Here is a 24,399-nt window from a genome sequence, read left to right on the forward strand (position 1 = left end):
TTTTAATGGCCAGACAACTGGGTCAGAGCATATCTGAAACGGCATGGCTGGTGGGGTGCCCACTTTCAGCCGTGGTTAGTACCTACTGAAAGTGGTCCGAGGAGAGGAATCCCACAAACTGCTGGCAAGGTGTTGGACGACCACGGCTCATCGATGCTCAAGGTGAGCGAAGGCTCTCCCGGATGATACGTGGCAACAGAAGGTTGACTGTGGCGCAACGTAATGTGTCACAACACACAGTACATCAAATCCTGCTGAAAATGGGGCTGCGTAGCCGCAGGCCGCTCTGAGTGCCCATGGTAACCATGGTCCACTGGCGACAGCGCCTACAATTGTCACGCGAGAATTGAAACTGGGCCTTGAGTGATTGGAATGGGGTAAGCCTCATTATTGATGGCAATTTTATGAGCTAGAAAGAGATAATATATTTATATAATATATAAATGTAATATATAATATTATATTTATAACATATCAATGCATTGATATGATAATATTTTTTTTTTCTTGGGTTTGATGATGAGGCTGTAGAATTTACTGATTAAGTTCAGAAGTGTTCAAGGTGTTTCCAGACACAGCGAAGACACAAAGGAAATATATATCAGTGGCATATGAACTAAACCAGGGATGTCTTTGAAAATAGAACAAAAATAGCTGTGAAAAATAGTGCTAATGTGGTATTCCACATTTAGTTGTCTGTAACCGTCTTTATATTTAAATCTTTTATTACTTTAGCTTTATCATTGTTATTCATCGTGTTATTTGATCATCTTTTCTCTAAATCCCTGGTTTATAAATTTGAAGGATGTTGCATATGGTGATGTGTTTTACATACACAATAATGAGTTCTTCTTCTTCTTGCTGTGAAGTGTAAGTGTCCTAATGATAGAAGCTGTTTAAGAAAATTATGAACATTCCATGAATTCCATAGTAGCAGTTGAAAAACTGCAGCAGATGCTGAGTTTGTACTGCATCAGATACTGCTGTGAGATAAGAAAGATGCCATACATAGTCTGTTTGGTGTTTTTAACCCTGAAAACCTTCTGGGTAAATGCTTGCAGGCAAGTGACTGTAGAGCAATCTTTTTAACTCATAATAAATTGAGAGATAAATCTGTATGAATAGCACAGTGGCATTGTCACTGTCCTTCCCGCACTGGGCGGAAAAAATCTGGGTTTGAATCTTGTCAATGACACAAGAAACTTTTATTGGCTTTTTTCACTCTGTGGCTGAGTTAGTTGATCCCAATAGATAGCAAGGTCGCCCTCCCCCTGGAAATTTTCAGTTTTTGTCCACCAAAACAGGCAAACTGAAAATGAGAACAACGAAGTCATTTTCCAGCAGTCTACTTCATGAGGATGCAGAGTCAAGGAGATGCCATGGCTCAAAAATATTTATTGAATAGGCAAAGAACTTGATCAGTATTAAAACATTTAGGTTAGACTTATATATGCAGGTAGTGTATCTACTGGGTTTATCAGTTGATGGGGTATTGATTACTTTGGTGATCTGCATTTGTATTTCCACTGCTCAGGGATCCCAATTTAAAATGTCTAATATCAGATATTGTTGCAGAGTGGCATCATTCCTAGTAGGAAGGGAATTCAACCTGGAAGAAAGAGAGCAACTATATCTCGATGAGTGTATTCCACAGATTTCTTGAAAAAAGAAATACTTATTGGGTAAAAAGAATGAAATGGGATTTAAAACAAATAAACTCTTCAAATACCACAGTGCATGATGAGAAAGTATTACACGCAGACAGATGTTCACTAAAAAACACTTCTTGTTGCATTTGGAAAGTTCCTATTTTATATTTTAAAAAATGTTATCACTTAATGCACATTCTGTGTTATTACCCCTGAGATAGTCCACTTCAGATTTGATGCTGTGCATTGACAAATTCTGCTGTTGTTGGAAGCATTTACCCAGCCCGTTTTATGGTCTTCGCGACTCTTGTGTCATGTAGATTTTCTTGAATCTCATAAATGTCATGAAATTTCCACCTGTTGCATGAAAAAGTTGTTTTGGAACAACTTCCAAAACAAGAAAAAATCACAGAGATGCATTGATATGTTAAAATCTCTGTCCAAATGGAGGGGGTTGCTAAGAAGTGCCAATACAGGCTGGGTAGAAAGTTCTAGATTGGCTTCTTTGGACACAGTAGTGATAATGGCCATTATCTTGTCTGAATGTTTTAATGAAAGGTTCTGAGAATTTCTTTGAAACAATTTTTTTTACAAATTGCTTCCAAAGTCTTACTGGTAGCACTGGTTACAATTGCTATCCTTCCACACCATGTGGAAAAGTCTGCACATGTTTTTTATGATTAAGAATTCCCTCATCTTGATAGTATGCAAATTTTTTCCACCAGTGTACTCTTTAGTAATCAGGAGAGTTCTTTTTGGCTCTCTCCTACTGATGACACCATTTGTTATAGAAGGCTTAACCCTTTAAGAGACATCATTTGTCACCCAGCAACTTCTAAGGAGAATTGGAAATTTAAGACGTAGTTTTATTTTGTTTATCACCAAGAATAGCAATATTAGATTAACAATATAAAAAAAAGAAATCTAGCCAGCCACATGGTTAACACCATCAAACAGTTAAGGTGCCAGAAATTCATTACTAATTTTGTATTATTCATTATTCTTGTCAGTGACTTTGGAACAGTCATTGACAAAAATAGTTATCCATCATTCCATAATTTGCAAAAGTCTCTTGCATTTTGATTTGGTAGTATAAAATGCATGATAATATTTCACTGTGTATAAATATAGTCAGTTAATCCATGTGGTGCCCCTCGACGTGGGCACCTGTACGTGGTGAGGGGACCTCCCAGTGATGCTGCTGGATTTCCAGATTAGCATCACTGGGATCTAACGCCCATACCTTGGTTCCAGGGTTACATCTTTGGAATCCGGCGTGTGCAGCCGTGCGCCGCGACCCGTGGAAGCGGAAAGGGGGATCCTGGTGGTTGAGGGGCCCAGCCTTAATACACCACTTTGGCCCCTGCTTCGACAAGACGGGCGGTCCCGGACCGGCTCGACTGGGATCAATCGGCGGGTGGTTCTATACTGCTAGGGTCAACTGCGTTCCAATAAGTCTCCCTCCCTTTGGTCCTGGGACGGGATAAAGACTTATTGGTAACGTGGGTATGGTGTTCTAAGCGAACTCGGCGTCCCATTCGTGTACGCAGTACCTGCTAGTTCACGAGTGGGCGTCCCCTCGTTGGGCTCGGTGGTGGGTGAGGTACTTAGGCATCAGACATTTTCTTTTTACTCTTATGAGTAATTTAAATCTTTCAAACCCCTCTGGGGCCTCTACGAGGTCCCTACCTGAAATTGATGATGATAATATAACATCAAAAAAGAAACACCGAACAGAAGCTGCACCACCTCCTGTACCTCGATTCCTTATCATACATTCTACCGGTGAAAAGGATATAGGTAAAATGTCGCCCTTCTTCATTCAGAAGGGTCTTGAAGGGCTGGCAGGGTCCCCGAAGTCGGTAAAACGACTTAGATCGGGTGACCTTTTAGTTGAAACTTCCTCAGTGCGACATTCAGAATCGCTCCTCCAAGCAACATCTCTTGGGGGAATTCCAATTAAGATATCACCACACAGGACATTGAATACATCGCGTGGCGTAATTGCCGAGTGGGATCTCCTTGAAACATCTGAAGAGGAGATATGCACCGAACTGAGAGATCAAGGAGTTACAGCTGTTAAGAGGATATTTATGCGTAAGGAGGGAAAACTAGTTCCAACTAGGGTTCTTATCCTTACATTTAACACACCTAAACCGCCTACTTCCATCAAGGCTGGTTATTTGAACTGTCCTGTAAGGCTGTATATTCCAAACCCGTTGCGATGTTTCAAATGCCAAAAATATGGCCACTCTCAGATGTCATGTCGTGGATCACCTGCTTGTGCCCGCTGTGGAGCAAAAGAACATGACACAGAGGAATGTTCTGCCTCGAAACCAGCATGCTTGAACTGTGGCGGTGAACACCCTGCATATTCAAGAGCATGCCAAAGATGGAAAGACGAAAAACAAATTCAAAAAATCAAGACGGAACAGAACATCCCATATGTGGAAGCGAAGAAACAGGTAACACCAGTAAACAGTGGAAAATCTTATGCACAAGCAGTTTTGAGGAAGGTTTCAATTTCGACGCAAACTGATATTTCAATATCGCCACGTGATTCTTTTGCACCCCAAGCTAGATACTTGTTGACACAAGCACAGCAAGATAAAGCAGTCGCTACTCCCATTTCAATACCACCGAAGGAAGTAGCACCTAAAGGAAAATCACCTCCAAGAAAAACCCCGCCTGTTATTAGTGAGGTACAGGAGGAAATGGAGGTAAATGAAGAAGCTGAAAGTGCAGAAGAATCTATTCTGGATCTTCATCCAGAGGAAGAAATGGATATTGGGCGCCCTCAATTTCCCAAAGGCAGAATAAAACCCAAAGCGGGCCAATCAAAACCCGCATCACTTCGGAAGCCAGTCAACGGATCCACTAATTCCAAGTAATAATGGCTAAATTACTGCAATGGAATTGTCGTGGATTGCGACGAAATATGGAGGATGTCAAAATGCTAATGCGCAAATATGAACCTATTTGCTTTTGCTTGCAGGAAACGTACCTAAAGGCAAATGATGACCCCATCTTTCGAAATCTTTCTGTTGTTCGTAAAGACAGAAACGGGGATGGCCCGGCCCATGGAGGAGTCGCAATCCTTGTGGGCAACCATACCCCTTTCTCACAAGTTCAATTGAACACTAATTTAGAAGCAGTAGCCATTCGTTTAGCAATAGGGTCTTTACTTACAATATGTTCTATATATTTGCCTCCTGGTACACACATTTCCCAGGTAGATCTCGACGATCTTATTACGCAATTGCCCTCTCCTTTTTGCCTTCTTGGAGACTTTAATGGACATAGTACCCTGTGGGGTAGTGCAGAAACTAATGAACGAGGTCGTATTGTTGAACGTTTTCTCGACAATAACGGCCTGTCGTTACTAAATATGGGAATAAACACCTATTTCCATATGCCTACCCGTACTTTCTCTGCCATCGATCTTTCCATCTGTTCGCCTTCTCTGCTACCTTTGCTTTCCTGGGAAGTGGAACAGAATCCTTATGGAAGCGACCATTTCCCCGTAATATCTACCATTGTGAATGGACAACCTTGTCATCCATTTAGAATTCCACGCTGGAAGTATGATGAAGCAGACTGGAGTAAATTTTCACTACTCACTGAATTTGATCCTGTACAAATTCAGCAGGAATCAATTGATGAAGCAGTGAAGTATATCACAGAGTGTATTATCCACGCAGCGGCAACTGCAATCCCAAAAACATCCTCCCGATTTCCACGCTTTCCTAAGCCATGGTGGAACCAAGATTGTAAAGAAGCAAGAAAGTTACAAAATCGGTCATGGGGAAAATTCCGACGTTACCCCACCACCGCAAATCTTATAGCTTTTAAACGTGCCCGTGCTAAAGCACGATTTATACGCCGACAGAGCCAAAAGGAATGCTGGGTCAAGTTTACATCTTCAATTAACCAGATGACCAGTACCAAAGTTGTCTGGGATAAAATTCGGAAGATGAAGGGTAAATACAAATCAGCTCCTTCATCTATGTTACAACATAATGGTTGTACATTAGCAGACCCAACTGCTATTGCCAACGCTCTAGGAGAAGTATTCTCCACTATATCTGCTGAAACTTCATACTCTGCTGAGTTTCTAGTGTTAAAGAAGAAAGCGGAGAAACAAAAACTTCAATTCGCTTCAAGCAAAGCCGAAACTTATAACCTGCCTTTTAGTGAAGTGGAATTAACCATTGCACTTGCTACCTCGAAAGTGAGTGCCGCAGGGCCAGATGAAATTCAGTATGAGATGATAAAACATCTATCATCTCACTCTCTAGAGCTGTTGCTACATCTCTACAACCGAATTTATTTGGAGGATCAATTTCCCGTTTCTTGGCGTAGGGCAACTGTCCTCGCTTTTCCAAAGCCAGGAAAAGATCCCAAAATTCCTAGCAACTATCGTCCAATTGCTCTGACCAGTTGCTTATGTAAGATTTTGGAAAAAATGGTGAATGCCCGCCTTATATATTACCTTGAGGCAAATGACCTTTTGAACAAAATTCAGTGCGGCTTCCGAAGGAATCATTCCACTTTGGACCATTTAATCCGACTGGAAACAGCGATTCGCGATGCGTTTTTAAAGCGTGAGCACTTGGTATCAGTCTTCTTTGACATGGAAAAAGCTTATGACACAACCTGGAGGTACGGTGTTTTAAAAGACCTCTATTCTTTTGGTCTGAGAGGCCACCTCCCTATTTTTATCAGAAATTTTTTATCTAAACGACTCTTCCAGGTTCGTGTTAAATCCAGTGTGTCTCGCCTCTTTTGTCAAGAGGAAGGAGTTCCCCAAGGCTCTGTCCTCAGTGTTACGCTGTTTGCAGTCAAAGTTAACTCCATTACAAAACAGCTTCCTCCTTCAGTAAATAGTGCCTTGTACGTTGATGATTTTAGTATTTTCTGTCACTCCTGTAGCATGAGAGTTATTGAACGACAATTGCAACAAGCACTCAATTACCTTAGTTCCTGGGCTTTAACCAATGGGTTTACGTTTTCTGCGCAAAAGACCGTTTGCATACACTTCTGCCGCAAACGGAATCTACATCCTGACCCGGAACTTAGACTGGGACAAAATCCAATTCCTGTGGTAGCAGAAACAAAATTTTTGGGACTTATCTTTGATAAAAAACTGACATTCCTACACCATATCCGTCAGCTTAGAGCAAAATGCATGAGGGGTTTGAACATGCTCAGTGCTATCTCCTCCAACTTTTGGGGAGCAGATAGAAGCACATTATTGCGTCTATACCGAGCACTTGTTCGCTCTAAACTTGACTACGGCTCCCAAGCTTACTCTTCTGCTAGAATTTCTGTACTCCGATGGCTTGACCCAATCCACCATAAAGCCATTCGGATTGCCACAGGGGCTTTCCGTACTTCGCCTGTCCAAAGTCTATACGTTGAAGCCAATGAACCGCCATTGATGCTTCGACGTCAGCAATTGTCGTTACAATATGCTATAAAAATAAAATCCCTGCCTGACCATCCTACGTGGACATCGATTTATATGCCACGGTGGGAAAATCTATATAATACGCGTAAAACTGCCAGTCGGCCTTTTGGTATCAGGATTCAAGAGCTGGTTCATGATATTGGCTTCACGTTGGATAATATATCAACGTCAGTCAAGCAAGATCTTCCCCCTTGGAATATACGATCTCCGTCTTGTGACTTCAGTCTTAGGAGTTGGCTGAAAGCTAACACATCGCCATGTATATATCGGCAACTCTTTGCAGCACACCTTGCCGAACACTCTGAATTCTTGCCGGTATATACAGATGGCTCGAAATCTGAAGAGTTTGTGGGATCTGCTTGTGTCTTCCCAAGCAAAACAATCTGTAATCATATTCCAAGTGAATGTAGCATATACACTGCAGAGCTACACGCAGTAGAACTGGCCTTGGATCATATAAAAACCCACCACTACCAAAAGTGCATGCTATATATGGACTCTCTAAGCGTATTACAGGCCTTATCCACTGTGAGAAGCACTCACCCAGTGTTATGTCGGGTGCAGCAAATATTACACTCCCTCTTAGAGTTAAATTTTGATATTCGCTTTTGCTGGATCCCTAGCCATGTTGGTATCAGAGGCAATGACTTAGCTGATGCAGCAGCAAAATCAGCAACGCCACAAAGTCGCATCAGTTTGTCAGTCCCCTATACAGACTGCAAGCAATCTATCTACAAAAAATTATGCGCGCGTTGGCAAGAAGCTTGGAATGCATGCCCTACCAACAAACTGAATGAAATTAAGCCTGAAATAATGCTTTGGCATTCTAGTCAGCGCAGGGTCCGACGGGAGGAAGTAATTCTTGCTAGGCTACGCATAGGACATTCTCACCTGACGCATTCGTATTTGCTGAGGGCTGATGATTGTCCTGTGTGTAGACATTGTAAAGCAATTTTAAGTATCCGTCATATTTTAGTCGAATGTACATATTTTAATAATGAACGCCGTTCATGTTTTAACCATCTGTCTGAGCCTTATACACTCAGGCAGATTTTATCCGACGATGACAATGTGTCAGATGTATTCAGGTTTTTAGAACTGATTAATCTACATAGTTTTATTTAGACTGCCCTCATGTTTAGCATATTGTAAATGGTCTATGCCATATTTTTGTGTATAATATATTAACTAGATATGCTATTTTATATTTTATATTTTATTACCCTAGACTTGGCGCATGATAGCCTTAGTTGCTGATGCGCCATTAAACGTCCAATAACCAACCAACCAACCATCCATGTGGTGTTAGTGTTTCTCAGTTCTTTGTATTAGAGTCAATATTAGCAACACAATGCAACACGAGCTGCAAAAAAAAAAATGAAAGAAAGAAAAAACACTTTGTTTGCCATAATAATAATTTCTTCTAATAATTTGTCCAAACCTTCTTTCAATTGTTAATACCTGCTGTATATCATTGATACATCTCCAGAAGTTCTAGCAGCCTGTTTGCACTGCACAGAGTAATTCAGGTGAGACTGTATGATTATTTGTAGGTCTTTTTCCTTATGAACTACCTCAAGTTTGGTGCTACCCAAATGTGTATTTCTTTGCACTTTATCAACATTAAACTTATATGCCCATCAGCCTCTTTATCTTCTTGAAGTACCCTTTCCATCTTTTTATTATCAGAAAAATAGTAATAGTAATACCATTTGCCATATAGTGCAAGGAACAGGCTTTTGCTGCACTGGCAAAAAAAAAAAAAAAAAAAATGAAAACACAAATTATATGCTTGCCTCCTCACACAGATAATTTTCCAGTAGACCTTTGAATTTATTTAAACTGTCAGTCTCAACTACCTGCGAGTGCAACTAGTTCCCCCTATCAATGACTTAGCATTAGCATTAGCAAAGGCACTTGATGCAAGAAAGCAAGCTTTTATAGCGTCAGCCAAAAAAAAAAAAACCCTTATTTCACCCATCCACTCGCTCCAAATGTTTGTCAAGTTCTGCCTTGAATCTATTTAAGCTATCAACTTCTACAATGACAGATGGAAGTTTGTTCCAACAATCAACCACCCGCTGGCTAAAGGCAAACTTCCGCACATCTATCCTACAACCGTCTTTCCTCAATTTGAATTTATGCCCTCTCAGGCAATTATTCTGAGCAAGTGGAAGAATCCCATCAGCATTGAGCATGCTCAAACCATTCAAGGCTTTATACACCTCAGTCAGATCACCTCACAGGTGCCTAGTCTCCAGACACTGTAATTTGAAAAACTTAAGCCTTTCTTCGTAAGAGCAACCCTTTGCTCCATTCACTAATCTTTTTGCCCTTCTCTTACTCATTCCAACAGCTCTACATCAGGCGCTTCCGTAGCCAGGTGGGCAGGAGCGGCAGTGCGCAGCACACGCTTCTTGATTAGACCGGGGTTTGAGCCCGTGACCACCAAATGCGGAGGATGCGGAAAGGTCAGGGAATGACCACCGCATATCCCCGGAGCAATATGGCCTTAGTTGCTAATGTTCCTAAAAACCAAATAACAATAACAACAGCTCTACATCCTTCTTAAAACGATACCTCCAGACCTGTATACAGTACTCAAGGTGTAGTCTGACCATTGCATTATACAAGGGGATAATCACCTCTTTATCCCTGCTAGAAAAATTCCTGTATATCATTGACACGACACCATCAGCTACTCTTGCAGACTGTCTGCACTGCTCAGAAAACTTCATATCTGCCTGCACAATTACCCCAAGGCCCTTTTCATTCTCTACCACTGTCAGTGTGGTACCACAGATTTGATAAGTTACTCTGGGATTACTGCTTCCCATATGTAGTACTTTACATTTGTCAATGTTAAACTTCATTTGCCACCTCTCAGCCCATCTGCTCAACTTTTCTAGATCCTGTTGCAGCACTGTACTGTCATTAGTGTTATTAACAACCCTGCCAACCTTTGTATTGTCTGCAAACTTGGACATTAAGCCTGATATACCATCATCAGTATCGTTTATAAATACAGAAAACAACAATGGACCCAAAGCTGAACCCTGAGGGACTCCACTAATAACATTAGTTCACGAAGAGCAGACTTGCTGGCTAAAAGAAAACTTCCTACAATCTATTCTAAACTTCAAGCTCTGTAATTTAAATTTATGATCTCTAGTTCTGAAATTGTTTAGAACAGCCTCATAATACCTAATTCAATTGACCAGGTATGATCATGCATCACTTATTTATACACACATACACACACCTTTATACAAATTTATATTAATATAAGACCACAGTCAAAAAAAAAAAAAAAAAAAAAGGTAAACTGCAGCCATTATCAATCCACTACAGGATGGAAGGCTCCTCATCAATTCATGTTGAGGATGGACCATAATCTGCCACACTGGTCCAGTACAGATTGACCCCGGTCTACTCAAAGAACGTGCGCTACTGCACTTCTACTCCTGACCACTTGGCTATGGAGGCCATTCACACCACAGTAAATGTTACCATCCACTCATATTTTAAAAAATATTGCCACTGGACTGTTTTTTTGAATTTTTGTATCTTGGTAGTATTGACCATTCCATCTAGTTGTGATACAATTTATGTTTCATAGCAATAAATGAATGCTGAACTTTTGTCCTTGACCTGCATCTCTGGGGTGGGAGGGATTCCAGGAAGACAATTATACATTATATATAAATGACTGTTATAAGAGCTGAAATTGTTATTTTAGGTCTTAGGTCCTAATATAGGCTACATGCTTTTATCCTTTTTGGTTATGCTTGTACAATATTTTTATATCTTTATTTTGTATGTCTTTCAGTCTTCCATCTCTAGAGGCTAGTGAACCGTCACCATCCTCCACCCATGGTTCTCCAAGGTCAACAAGGACATCATTTTCTTTATCTCCTCCAAGCTCAGTTTCATCACCACCTTCTATTCAGACATCATTAGTGTCACCACATTCTCTAGAACAAGTAACTGAAGGACAGAGTGGCCCAAATAGTAATCAAAATAAAGAAAATAGCAGTAAAAACAGAAAAAAGCCTAAAACCAAAGCACAACCAAAAGCAAGGACCATAAAATTCCATGAATATAAGGTAAGATAGTTAATTAAAGCTTAAAGTCTGAGTTATTAAAAATTTATATATTAAAAAACCTTTTCTTTTCTTTTCTTTTCTTTTCTGAAGTGGTAGTAATGGTATATATATTGATTGACACAAATTGCAAATGTAGAACTTATCAGGAAGTATGCAGTATTGTAATGTGTTTTTTTGTGTAGCTTCTTCAGGAAAGAATGTTCATTGTGTTGTATTTTAAAGACAGGTCTTTATTTCTCAGAAATTTATACACTAATGTGGTGGTCTGAGTTCCTATTTGCAGGAGGGGCCATAAAACTGCTTTCATATTTCTCTGTCTGATGCATTTCCCTTCTCTAATCAGAAAGATAATCCATTATTTTAGTAGGAAATTGGTGTGTGCATGTAGACAGATGTATTATATCAGTAACTGGTTTTGTCACCAACTAGAAAGCACATGTCTACAACGACTCTGAACTTGGATAGGCCAAGTTTAGTTTTTTTGCTGTCTGGGTTAAAATTCATACTGCTAAGTTTTTCTTTCTTGCAGGATATAAATTCTCTAAGTTTAAATCACTGTTTTTTGGGTTTCTAGTTTATAAACCTTATACAAGGCAGTCTTGATTTGTGTGGGTTGCATTCTGGAAGGCATGCATAAGCAACGATTCACATTAATTAAGACTTGTTATCCCCTAGAAATACATTAAAATTTGGTGGACACATTCTGTAAACACATAAATAGTCACCAACATAACAATTTTTCAGCTTATTTTTTATGCAGATAAATCGAAATTGATCGTAATTTTTTTATGGTTAATATAAATTAAATGAAAAGGTAAATGAAATTTGTAACAAAAATTTACATGTACTGTACGTGAAAAATACAGTAAAAAAATACAATTAACCTGTCAAAAAAAAAAATCTGTTAAATTTAGAAGAACTTTTTTGCTCACTATAATTTTTTGATTTTTTAAGGTAGCGGCTATTTTTATAAGGTTTTTTTACTCATCTGTGTAATTTTAATTTTTACAAGTATAATAAGATTTATTCATTATTATTATAAGGGCACATTATTTCAAAATCACACAAAATAAGACCATGTAAATCATAACTGCCTGTACAGTAAGCTCTTTAACTTTTGACACCCTTGGGGATTGAGAGGTGCCAAATTTTTAAAATTTTCAGCTTTAAGAGAGGTACATCTAGTTGTTGAGCAGGTTGAAAGGAGTATGTCAATGAATATTAGCTCAATGGTACTGGAAGGGCAACTAACAGGTGCCCCTCACAAATAACAATCCCGCTTAACTGCTAATCAGTGATTCAAAATCTGAAAGTTTTTCTGTCTTCCTAAATATAGACAAATTTTTCATAGGTATGGTTTTTGAAATGATTTTTATGGTTTTTTCAGTGCAATTTGTGAGGAACCTGAGATGTTCCCTGCACACATCATTACACCAGTATTTGAAAAGTCAAAGAGTGCAGGGAATTGCTGACACTATGAAGTTAAAAATTTTGCAACATAGCATTTGTTTACTTGCTTTTCCTCTCCCACTCATAAATATCTGTAATCTTATGTGACTTTTGTTTGAAAGATTTTTCATTATTTTTGCATAAGAACAACAAGAATACAAAACACATTTATTCACTTGAGACGTCTGCCGGTGCTGTAGTCATAAAATTAGCAGAACTCTATGAATATTATGAAAAGCAGAGTATACTGCGCATATCGGGCTTATTAATCGAATTCTAGAGGGTATACGGCATATGCATATACCGTGTGTGTGTGTGTGTGTGTGTGTGTGTGTATATATACACACACACACACACACACAACATATTTACTTGCTTTTATATACAGGCAACCCCCATATAACATGGTACTGTGTAGCACGGTACTTCTACAACATGGTTTTTTCTCTAACACGATTGATAAATTGCGGCAATCCTCACACAACACGGTACTTTTATAAAATGGTTAGGGAATTGCGGCAAACCTCACATAACATGGTATTTTTGAACTTTTGTGCAGGGAAAACCCTGCTGTTATGTTGGATGTAATTTTTGAACATTTCCATTATTTTTTGTGAATCCCCACTTTTGGCTCGCTATTTATGCAAAAAAAATAATAATAATAATAAATAAATAAAAAAAACTGGGAAATCCCCTTATTTTATTTTGTTCAGAAATCCCCGTGTTAGATTCTGTGCTGGTTGAGCTTGTGGAAAAAATCTAGATTTCAAAGAATTATTAGTATTGGATAACACACCAGGCCATACAAAAGATTTAAGTCATCCAAACGTTGAAGTAATATTCCTACCACCTAATATAACTTCTTTAATTTACCTTTAAAACTCATTACATCAGAAAATTGTTACAATGGATTTTGGAAAAAATTGATTCCGAATCTATTGCGGACTGTATTGGAATCATACCTTTATCACTCAAAGTAAAACCAGCCATATTGTAAGTTCAAACTCACAGAACCAACTTTTCTTCTTCCTCATTATTCATTCAACTTTGTTTTCTGTAACAACCTTCCTTCATACGTATTTCCTGAAAATTACAATCTACAGAAGGTCAAGTCTAATTAGCATTGGCATTATTTGAGGCATACAATGCAAGAAATAAGCTTATACAGCATAAATAACAACAACCTTGCAAGTGCCTAGTCTCCAGATGCTGCCTCTCTTGATAAGAACACCCCTTTGTTCCTCTCACCAGTCTTGTTGCCCTTCTCTGTACCTGTTCTAGCAACTCTGCATCCTTCCTAAAATGAGGCATCCAGACCTGTACGGAGTACTCAAGGTGTGGCCTGACCATTGCCTTATACAAAGGGATAATCAACTCCTTGTATCTGCTGGTAAAATTCTTATATATCATTCACAAAACTCCCTGACCTGCTCTGGCAGCCCATTTGCACTGCTCAGAGAACTTCATGCCTGAATGCACAGCTACTCCAGGTCTTTTTCATTCTCCGCCTCCCTGAGTGTAATACCACACAGTTGGTACTTTTTTTTTTTTTTTTTTGGCTGATGCTCTATAAGCTTGCTTTCTTGCGTCATATGCCCCAACTAATGCTAATACCTCTCCTGTTGGGGTTTTTATAAATAAAATCCTCTCTAACCACTATGCTCTCCCTGTGCTTTAGAAATGTGTCTGCCCACTATGAATGCCAAGCTAAAAACGTAAGAAATTTAGCTACGAATATAAGAAATTTATCTATTTCTTATATGTATTTTCTGTTCTGAATCCATACCAACAAAGTGATAGGTGTATGTGACTGTTATTGTTGTTTGGTTTTTTTAGGGGAATTAGCAACTAAGGCCATATTGCTCTGGGGATATGCGGTGGTCATTCTCTGACCTTTCCGCATCCTCTGTATTTGGTGGTCACGGGCTCGAACCCAGGTCTAATAAAGAAGCGTGTGCTACGCACTGCCGCTCCTGCCCACCTGGCTACGGAGGTGCCCCATATGTGGCTGTCACTTTGTTACGTTGTAATTGTCAATGATTTCAAAAATCTGCAGATTAAAAAAACTGTCATGTATCCCATCATAAAAAATTTCTATTGCTCTGGTGCCACATAATGAAGACTTGCCATTTCTCAGTCCCCTTCTAGAGAAGAGTGTTCAGAGCTGGATGATGAATCTGATGAAAAGGATAAAGGAAATTGTCGAATTTCCATAATCATCAAAATTTGGATGATTGTTTGTTTGTTTGTTATTTGGTTTTTAGGAGCATTAGCAACTAAGGCCATATTGCTCCGGGATGTGCAGTGGTCATTCCCTGACCTTTCCGCATCCTCCGTATTTGGTGGTGATGGGCTCGAACCCTGGTCTAATCAAGAAGCATGTGCTACGCACTGCTGCTCCTTCCCACCTGGCTATGGAGGTGCCAAATTGGATGATACAGTGAGGGAACTGGGTCTAACCAAATCCGATGCATAGCTACCGACATTTCCTTTAAAAGATTGGAATAGTAGTAAAAGTAGTAGTAGTAGTAGTAGTAGTGGCATGTGATGCAAGAAAGCAAATGTATGAGCTTATGCAGCATCAGCCAAAAAAAAAAATCACACCATTCCCTCCAAATGCCTGTCCAGTTCCTCCTTAAATTTATTCAACCTATCAACTTCCACAACGACAGATGGAAGTTTGTTCCAGCAATTAACCACCCGCTGGCTAAAGGAAAATTTCCGCACATCTATTCTACATCTGTCTTTTCTTAATTTGAATTTATGCCCCCTTAGATTCGTAATCTGAACAAGTGGAAGGATCCCATCAGAATTCAGCATGCTCAACCCATTCAAGGCCTTATATACGTCAATCAGATCACCGTGCAGGTGCCTAGTCTCCAGCCACTGCAATTTGCAGAACTTAAGCCTCTCTTGGTAAGAGGATCCCTTCATTCTCCTCACCAACCTTGTTGCCCTTCTCTGTACACGCTCAAGTAAATCTACATCCTTCCTAAAATGAGGCCTCCAGACCTGTACGCAGTACTCAAGCCGTGGCCTGACCATTGCCTTATACAGAGGGATAATCACCTCCTTTTCCCTGCTAGCAAAATTCCTATATATCATTGACAAAATCCCATGACCTGCCCTGGCAGCCTGTCTGCATTGCTCAGAAAACTTCATATCTGCCTGCACAATTACTCCCAGGTCTTTTTCATTTTCTACCACCTTAAGTGTAGTACCACACAGTTGGTACGTTTCTCTGGGGTTACTTCTACCCATATGTAGTACTTTGCATTTGTCAAGGTTAAACTTCAGTTGTCACTTCTTAGCCCATCTGCCCAAATTATCTAGATCCTGTTGCAGTAGCACACTGCCATTACTAACCCTGCCAACCTTTGTATCATCTGCAAACTTCGACATTAAGCAATCACAGCCTTTTGTTCCCCAAAAATCCGAATTGAAAAAACAGAAACCAACTAATAAAAGACCAAAATGAAAGTATGATGACAGTTATTTGAATTATGTCTTTACATGTGTTAGAAATAAAGATGCTCCTGATGCACAGAGCATCATATGTAATAAAATATTAGCAAACAGTTCTTTGACTCCCTTTAAACTTGTGTTTCGTAAGTATTCCGTGAATATGTTGTGAGATGAAAAGTGTTCCGTGACTAAAAAAGTTTGTGAAATGCTGTACTAGTAGATTGAAATGCTTATTAATTATTAATTACAGTTCTACATTTTTTGATAATGTTCAAAATTTTGTAGATGATGTGTTTTTTGTCCTTAAAAATACCTTTTAGTTTTAATCAAATAAATTTTTTATTAATTATACAATAAAAAGTCTGAAAATCTGGATGCCAGATATCCGGACTTTTCAAAAACTCTCAAACTTTTTAAATTTAGCGGACTTTTGTGTGTGTGTGTGCGCGTGCACGAGCATCCGTGAGTGCCGCAGATGTCCAGCAACAATAAGCGAACTTGTAGTCGCCATTTTGGAATGAGCAATCAAACTGTGCGCTATAATTTTTGTCCTACTCTTTCCATTTACCCTATATAGCATACATATTTGCAAGCTTATAATAATGGATCCTAAAATAGATAAACTTCATGGTGTGAAGAGAAAGAAGAACACGTTGAAATTGAGTGACAAACTTGAAATAATTAAGAAGCTAGAAAGTGGTGTGAGCTATACTGTTTTAATGGAAATATACAACATCAAAAAGTCTACAATTTATGATATAAAAAAGGCAAAGAATAAAATTGTGAAATTCACAGCCTCGTCTGAGCCCTACAATAAAATTGCTGAGAGAAAAAGTTTACGTTGCCCAAAATTAGAGAATCTCGATAAAGTGTTGTACGAAGGTTTTTGCTAACACAATCGGAAGGTATGGCAATTTCTGGGCCGATGTTTATTGCCAAAGCAAGGTCTTTTTAGGAGCAAATGAACATTGAATCAGAGTGCATATTTAGTGATGGATGGCTTCGGAATTTCAAGACTCGTTGTGGTATTAGACAGTTAGATATTGCTAGAGAAAGACAGTCGGCTGATACACAAGCAGCAACAGAATATAGTGCAACATTTGAAAAAATTGTATCTGACTATGTCCTTACAGCCGATCAAATTTATAATGCTGATGAAACAGCGGTTTACTGGAAGTGTTTGCCCACAAAAACTTTGGCTGGAAACCAAGAATGTAATGCAACAGGGTTTAAGCTTAATAAGGAAAGAGTAATTGTTATGTGTGCTAATGCTTCAGGTCAGCATAAAATTAAACTTTTGGTGATTCGTAAATTTCTGCGCCCATGGGCCTTTAAAGGAATTGTGCTCTTACCTGTGACCTATAAAGCCCAAAGAAATGCTTGGGTGGACAAAGATATATTTCGGGATTGGTTTGTTCTTGATTTTATTTCATTAGAACTTGAGAAAATTGGGGAAGCCTGCAAATACAAAGTGCTACTTCTCGGCAACTGTAGGGCCCACACGCGTGAATCAGAATTAGTGTCTGATTGTGGAAATATTTTTGCATGTTACTTGCCACCAAACATAACACCATTAATTCAACCCATGGGTCAAGGAGTCATTAGGAACTTTAAATGTCACTGTAAAAATGATTTTATGACGAAAATGATGCACAAGAATGTCGACCCTTCAGAACTGCAATGCAGTTTTACAATTGAAGATGCAACATTTTCACTCGCGACTGCATGGAATGCTTGACTGCATTCCATGCAGTCAAGCCTGTAACTCTTTTAAGAGCGTGGTAAAAGTTATGGCTGAACGTGATGTTTGCAGATCATCAGTCTGGTCGAAACGAAGATTTTGAAGGATTTCACATAAAGCCGAAAGCATCTGAAGTGAAAGAACTGATGGAAACTGTTAAATTATGTATGGAAGACAACCCTCTATGCAAACTTAATGCTGATGATATTTAGAATCTGGGGAAGAAAACGACAGAGTTGAAGAAGAAAAAATATCTTGGGCTACTACAGAAAAGTCCATTGAAATAGTTGTTAAATTTATGGAACAGAACCATAGCTTAAGTCTTCAGGATGTCATGCATGCACACATGGTGCATAATAATTTTATCACAAAGAAATTACAAAGTTGTAAACAAGATGATATATGAAAGTATTTAAAGACAGCAATAGAAGTATCAAGCAGTGCTACAGAAATCATGGAATAGAACAAATATTTGTTTGTTTTTTGAACTTTGTATTTTATATGAAAATGTTTCGTTAATAAACTAAAACAAATAATTAATTTATATAAAATACGTATCTTCTGCTTTCATTTATATACTGTATTTTTCTTTTACATTGTTCATTTTTAAACACGATTTCAAGCATTACACACACTTTTTTTTTGTGTGTGTGTGTGGTGGAAATTTTTGTTTCCGTCTTTGTTAGGTGTTGACTTTAGTTTTCATTAAAACTGCTTGTTTCAATAAATGAAGCATGCTTTATTTGTTAATGAATAAACTGTCAAAATTTACCTGGTCATCTCTTCTTTATTCCATCTTAAATTTGAATTTTAAAAGTATTGCCTGGGAATCCAAAAATCTGGATCGACCCAGTTCCAGAGCAGTCCAGATTTTTGGACTTTTATTATACTTAAAATTTTGGGAAAATGTTGGTAACAGAAACATGAAACATTTAATCTCTGCCAAAATTTAAGTTTGAGGCGGTATTAATTGCACGAAACTCTGGCATTACTGCAGCACAAAAAATTCAATAAAAAAAATCAGTTTATGTTAATTTTGGTACAAATATCATAAACATGAAATAGTAATGTGAAATCATTCGTATCTCTTTTTCCGAGGTTTTTGTAGTAGCATTCACTGCATGAAAATTCTGCATGGCTGAAATAGAAAAATAATTGCCGTACCTTGTTTTTTATGTGCGTTTATTTATTATTTATTTTTTTTAATAGTATTCCGGCTGATACATAGCATACAACTCACTCAACTGTCAGTCCACTCCCCATCTTTTCAGAGAATTGTAAAATGTGACAGTCTCGCTTGTTTGCTCCCTCCATTTGAAGCATCAGTTTTATTGCCACGATACTTCCTAGAATGCATATGTACTGTGGCTAGCTAATTTTACTGTCTGTGACCACAAATTCTGAAAATTTCCTGGAATTTCTCTTTATTTTCTGTGTTAAATCCCACATAGTAGAGTTGTGAACATTGAAAAGGTTTCAGACAGTGAAAAACACTTTCACTGTCTGAAACACGATGGGGTAATGCAAGTGATATCAACTCTCTCAGGGCCACTCAGCTTTCACAAAGCGAAAAACAACACATACAAGACTTAAAGACACTATTAGGAAGGTACAAAATAAATCGACTACTAATCCTCAACCACAGATTCACCAATATTAAATAATTTTATTAATTTGCAACCCCAGGGGCTCACACCTAATGAGTATGGGCTTGGTGCACTCAGGGTCCTGAGCTGGATATCATCATTCTTCTCCTTGGTGATTTCTCTCTCTCTCTCTCTCTCTCTCTCTCTCTCTCTCTCTCTCTCGGTAATTCAGAATTTTTTTTTTTTTTTTTTGCCTGGCGCAGCATAAGCCTCAGGCTTCCTTGCACCATAAGGCTAATAATAATAGTAATAGTAAGTAATAGTAAGCCTGATATACCTTCATCAATATCAGTGATAAATATACAAAACAACAGGCGCCTCCGTAGCCAGGTGGGAAGGAGCAGCAGTGCGTAGCACACGCTTCTTGATTAGACCGGGGTTCGAGCCCGTCACCACCAAATATGGAGAATGCGGAAAGGTCATGGAATGACCACCGTATATCCCGGAGCAATATGGCCTTAGTTGCTAATGCTCCTAAAAACCAAACAACAACAACAATACAAAACAACAGTGGACCCAACACCGAACCCTGTGGGACTCCACTAGTAACATTAGTCCACGAAGAGCAGCACCCATTGATTACCATCCTCTGTCTTCTTCCACTTAACCATCCTTTTATCCATTGTAGCAACTTACCCTTAATACCATTCTGCTCCAATTTGTACAATAGTCTTCCATGCGCAACAGTGTCAAAAGCTTTCCTGAAATCCAAATATATGATATCAAAATTATTTTTCGCATCCAGTTCCTTTGTAACCACATCATAATATCCTATCAAATTTGTCAGACAAGACTTTCCCTTAACAAACCCATGCTGTGTCTGAATTATTGCTGCAGTCTTGTCTAGATGATCCTGCAATGCATCTTTAACCAGTGACTCCATTATTTTATCCGGAACAGAAGTTAAACTAACTGGTCTCTACTGCATTGCAAGACGTCTGTGTTCAGAAGACAGACATGCCACTTATGCACTTTTTGAACTGTTGCAGAATCCCTGTATTATTGTTTTGATTTGATTGATCTTCACAAAGAACTTGGTATTAGTCACAATCCAAAAGTTCAAATAAAAGTCTGAATGCTGTGTTGATTCACAATGGGAACATACAGTCATCAAATCCTGTTATGCACTCTGTTCATATTAAAGAGATTGCTAAAACAACAAGCTCTGAAGACTCTTCTCTGGAAGGTGCAGACCTTTTAGAGATCTTCATTGTACATCTTATTGTGAATCATATGTTTGAGAAGATCTAGTGTGATCAATATAAATGATGTTTGTGTGGAACTTCAAGATGCTGGAATTCCTTCTGGATTGAAAGGTGGTTACCTTAAGTTCCATCGTTATATCTGCCTCTGAGACAGCAGAGAAGTAGATAACACAAGAAGAGAATGGTCTTCTAGAATTCAGTTGCAATCCATTTATGAGCTGAGAACTTTTGCCATTCTCAGCCCCTAAATCACAATTTCAAGGAACTGCCTTGCTTTCACTTTGTCATATCAAGCTGGGACTGATAAAATAATTTGTTAATGCATTGGATCCTCAGTGTGACATCTTGAAGCCTATAAAATCTGTTTCTGGTATTTTATTATTATTATTATTATTATTAGACATATGGTGCAAGGAAGCCTGAGGCTTATGCTGCACCAGCCAAAAAAAAAAAAAAATTGAGTTACCCTGAGAGAGAGAGAGAAGTAAAAGGAAATCACCAAGAAAGAGAAGAATGATGATATCCAGCTCAGGACCCTGGGTGTGCCAAGCCCATACTCACCAGATGTGAGCCCCTGGAGTTAAAGTGAAAGATAGAATATTTATTTGGTCTACAAGTTAAGCCAACGTTGGCTTAACAAGAACTGAAAAAAAAGATATAAGTAATGGTGATTGAAATGATCTGAAGGTTATTAATCATTCCTTAAATTTATTCAGATCCATTTCCACAGCACCAGATGGAAGTTTGTTCCGCATTCAGTTTCTCCCCAACTGAAAGCAAATTTTCACACATCTCTCTCTACATTGCTTAGTGAACTTCATGGCAGATTGACAATTGCCTGCAGGTGTGTTCTTCATTAACCACTGCCTTGAGGGTGGTACCACCTGATTGATTTGTTTTTCTGGGATTTTATTGAAATGTACTACCTTGCACTTATCAGTATGAAACCTCAATTGCCAATTCTCAGCTCATCTTTCTAATTTTTTAGATCTTGTTGCAGTAGCTTTTTTTCTGTGTAATCCTCAAACATGAAAACATTAGGTTATGTCTGTATATTGTAGTTTTCTGGATATACACATGGAGAAATGTTGTTCTTGAGAACAGCAGTAGAAGGAATAAATGAGGAAGAGGAAAAGTTGGTTCCTCTTAGTTTTGAGTTGGACAGTGAATGGATGCTAACTGCTTAAGGCACGTGTTCAGTCTGTTTTTGGAATAGTGTGTGAGGATTACAGATGCCAATTCAGGAACAGTGCCCATGGAAGTATCAATAGAAAAGACATGCAGCAGAGCCAGTGTCTATGAGACTGAGAGTGGAGAGACTTTGTAAGAGATGGGTCATTGATTAACCTGGCTGCCTACTTTTGAATTGAGTCTAGGATCTTGAAAGCAATAGTAGGGCATAGAAGAAAAGAAAACCCAGTTTTTTCAATGCAGAGAGAAAGCAATAATTGTGATACACTTACTTCAAGAGAGAGATTAGAAGTTAGGGTAATCCCTAATAGAGATATATGAACTTGTCTAGAAATCTGCATCAAAAATGAGAATAGGAGCAGCAGACTTTTTTGTGAGATAAAACAGGACCGAGTTTTACAATTTAAATAAGTTTTTTCTTCCTGTTTCAAATGGAAATCAGCATTTAAGGAATTGGTTTAGGATATTCAGAATGTTGAAACTCTTTGTTCAGTGAAAGGTTTCTCATACTGGATGGTGGAATGTAGGGCACTATCATCAACAAAACTATGGATAGGATTTCCAATCAGTAAAAAAATGTTCACTGTTATACAAGAAAATTTGTATTCTAGTCAACTTCTCTCCTTATTGCAGAAAATATGAAGTCTTCAAGTAGGGGAAGGAAAAAGAATCGAATAGGTTTCCACCTATTGAAAGGAAGGAAGGAAATAAAGGGACAGAAAGGAGGAAAGCTGAAGGGGGAGAAAGAAGGAGAAAAGGAAAGGTAGAATGAAGACTATGAAGTAAACCAAAGAAAACAACAACAAAACTAAGGTACCATATATTATACATTAGCATATACCATTTTGGATGATAGCAGTCTCCATTATAGAATGAATGTAGATCCTCCTATAATAGTTAATAACAGCTCTTGAAGTAAAGATGTGAATGAACTCTGGGAAAGGAAGGAAGCTTGAAGGGGGGAATATTGGTTGGTTATTAGGAGTTTTATGGCCATCAGCATCTAAGGCTATTGTGTGCTGGGGGGGGGAAAATAAGGATTAAAGGAAGGATAGAATGAAGGCTAGGAAGTAAACCAAAGAAAATAACAAACTGCTGCTTGTGTATGATATGGTGTGTGATATTGGCTGCTTGTGTATCATGTATATATGATACATGATACACAAGCAACAAATCTGAAAGTAGGAAGGATTGACTGTCCCAACAAGAATTATGTCAGCTGTTGCTCATGCTAATGAGCAAGTAATGTTCAATAAGATTAGTGTTTGTAGAGGGTGATGTGGATATGAATTTCACATGAACATCAGTAGTATGAATAGCACTTGCCTGTATAATCACTTATTGCTAGTATTCATTAATCATTAATAGAAGCAGTCATTAATTGGCGAGGAGAACCCCTGAAGTGTTTTGATTTTTGGGAACTAAATTAGCCATTAACATTGTGGTGTATAGTAGTTAGCTAAATTAATTATTATCATTTTATGTTCATGAATGTTTAAATTACTGTATCAAAGTATTTCATTAAAGATGTATCCAGGTAAAAAAAGAGTATGTTGATATTATGTTGCTAATAAATTTATTTTAGGGTCCACCAAATGCCCAGAAAAATCACAGTGTAACACCAACTGCATCAGTGGAGACATCATATGATCTTTTATTACAGCAACAGCAGTTGCTACTGCAGTGGCAATTAGAGCTGCAGCAGAAGTATCCACAGGTTATCTTGCCTGCTGCTCAGGTAAATAATATACTTCTGTTTCTTTGATATTTGTTATTACATTGAAAATTAATTTTTTATTTTAGTAAAAGTGCACGTCTTTCATGTTCCATCTGACCTAAAAATATATCAAGAAAAAAGAGTCACTAATTTTTATTATGAAAGATTTATAGAAAGCAAAATACATGATTTGTTTTTTGCTGTATATGATGGCAACATATTCTGGAAATCTTTTTACACAGTTTCCAGTGATGAGTTCACCAGATGGCTAAATAAATAATTGTAATGTCAGCTGCATTCATTAGGAATAGGGCTTATCTAAAGAGCAGCACAATCCCCCCACCCCACTTCAGGCAGTCAGGAGGTCTGGATAAGCAGGAAAGAATGGCACCTCAAAAGCTGAACCTAACAAAAAATCTGAAAAATTTGACTGTATTAGAGTTGTCAAATCATTCAGATATCAGTTCAAAAGAATTATTCTTTTACATTATTTTAATGTTTAGAATATGTCTGATCTTTTAAGGTTTTTTTTTTTTTTACAATGAGTATATGCACTAGAAAGCATTTCCCAAACTGCGGTCCGTAGACAAGTTCTAGGGGTCCGCAAAATAACGGTCGACCATAAATATATATACACACACACACCGATGAGCCAAAACATTATGACTAGCGAGTCGTTATGCAAATCGAAGCAACTGCAGGTGAACTAAGGCACATGCGTGAGTCGGGACATCGTATAAAATACACCTGATACTGAGCT

General features: G+C 38.3%; 1 protein-coding gene across 3 annotated transcripts in view; it reads left to right on the forward strand.

Annotated features, from left to right (window-relative positions):
- The window catches only part of LOC150076497 (uncharacterized), a 256,085-nt gene that overhangs the window by 173,271 nt on the left and 58,415 nt on the right, over positions 1 to 24,399 (forward strand). For all 3 annotated transcript variants that reach the window (XM_090387827.1, XM_090387828.1, XM_090387829.1), the window contains 2 exons: positions 10,949 to 11,225; positions 23,508 to 23,660. In XM_090387827.1, coding sequence (XP_090243953.1) covers positions 10,949 to 11,225; positions 23,508 to 23,660 — 430 coding nt within the window. The remainder of the gene's footprint in view (positions 1 to 10,948; positions 11,226 to 23,507; positions 23,661 to 24,399) is intronic.

Source organism: Mastigoproctus giganteus, chromosome 13, assembly GCF_048544385.1.
Source record: "Mastigoproctus giganteus isolate SK-2022 chromosome 13, ASM4854438v1, whole genome shotgun sequence".
NCBI lineage: Eukaryota > Metazoa > Arthropoda > Arachnida > Uropygi > Thelyphonidae > Mastigoproctus > Mastigoproctus giganteus.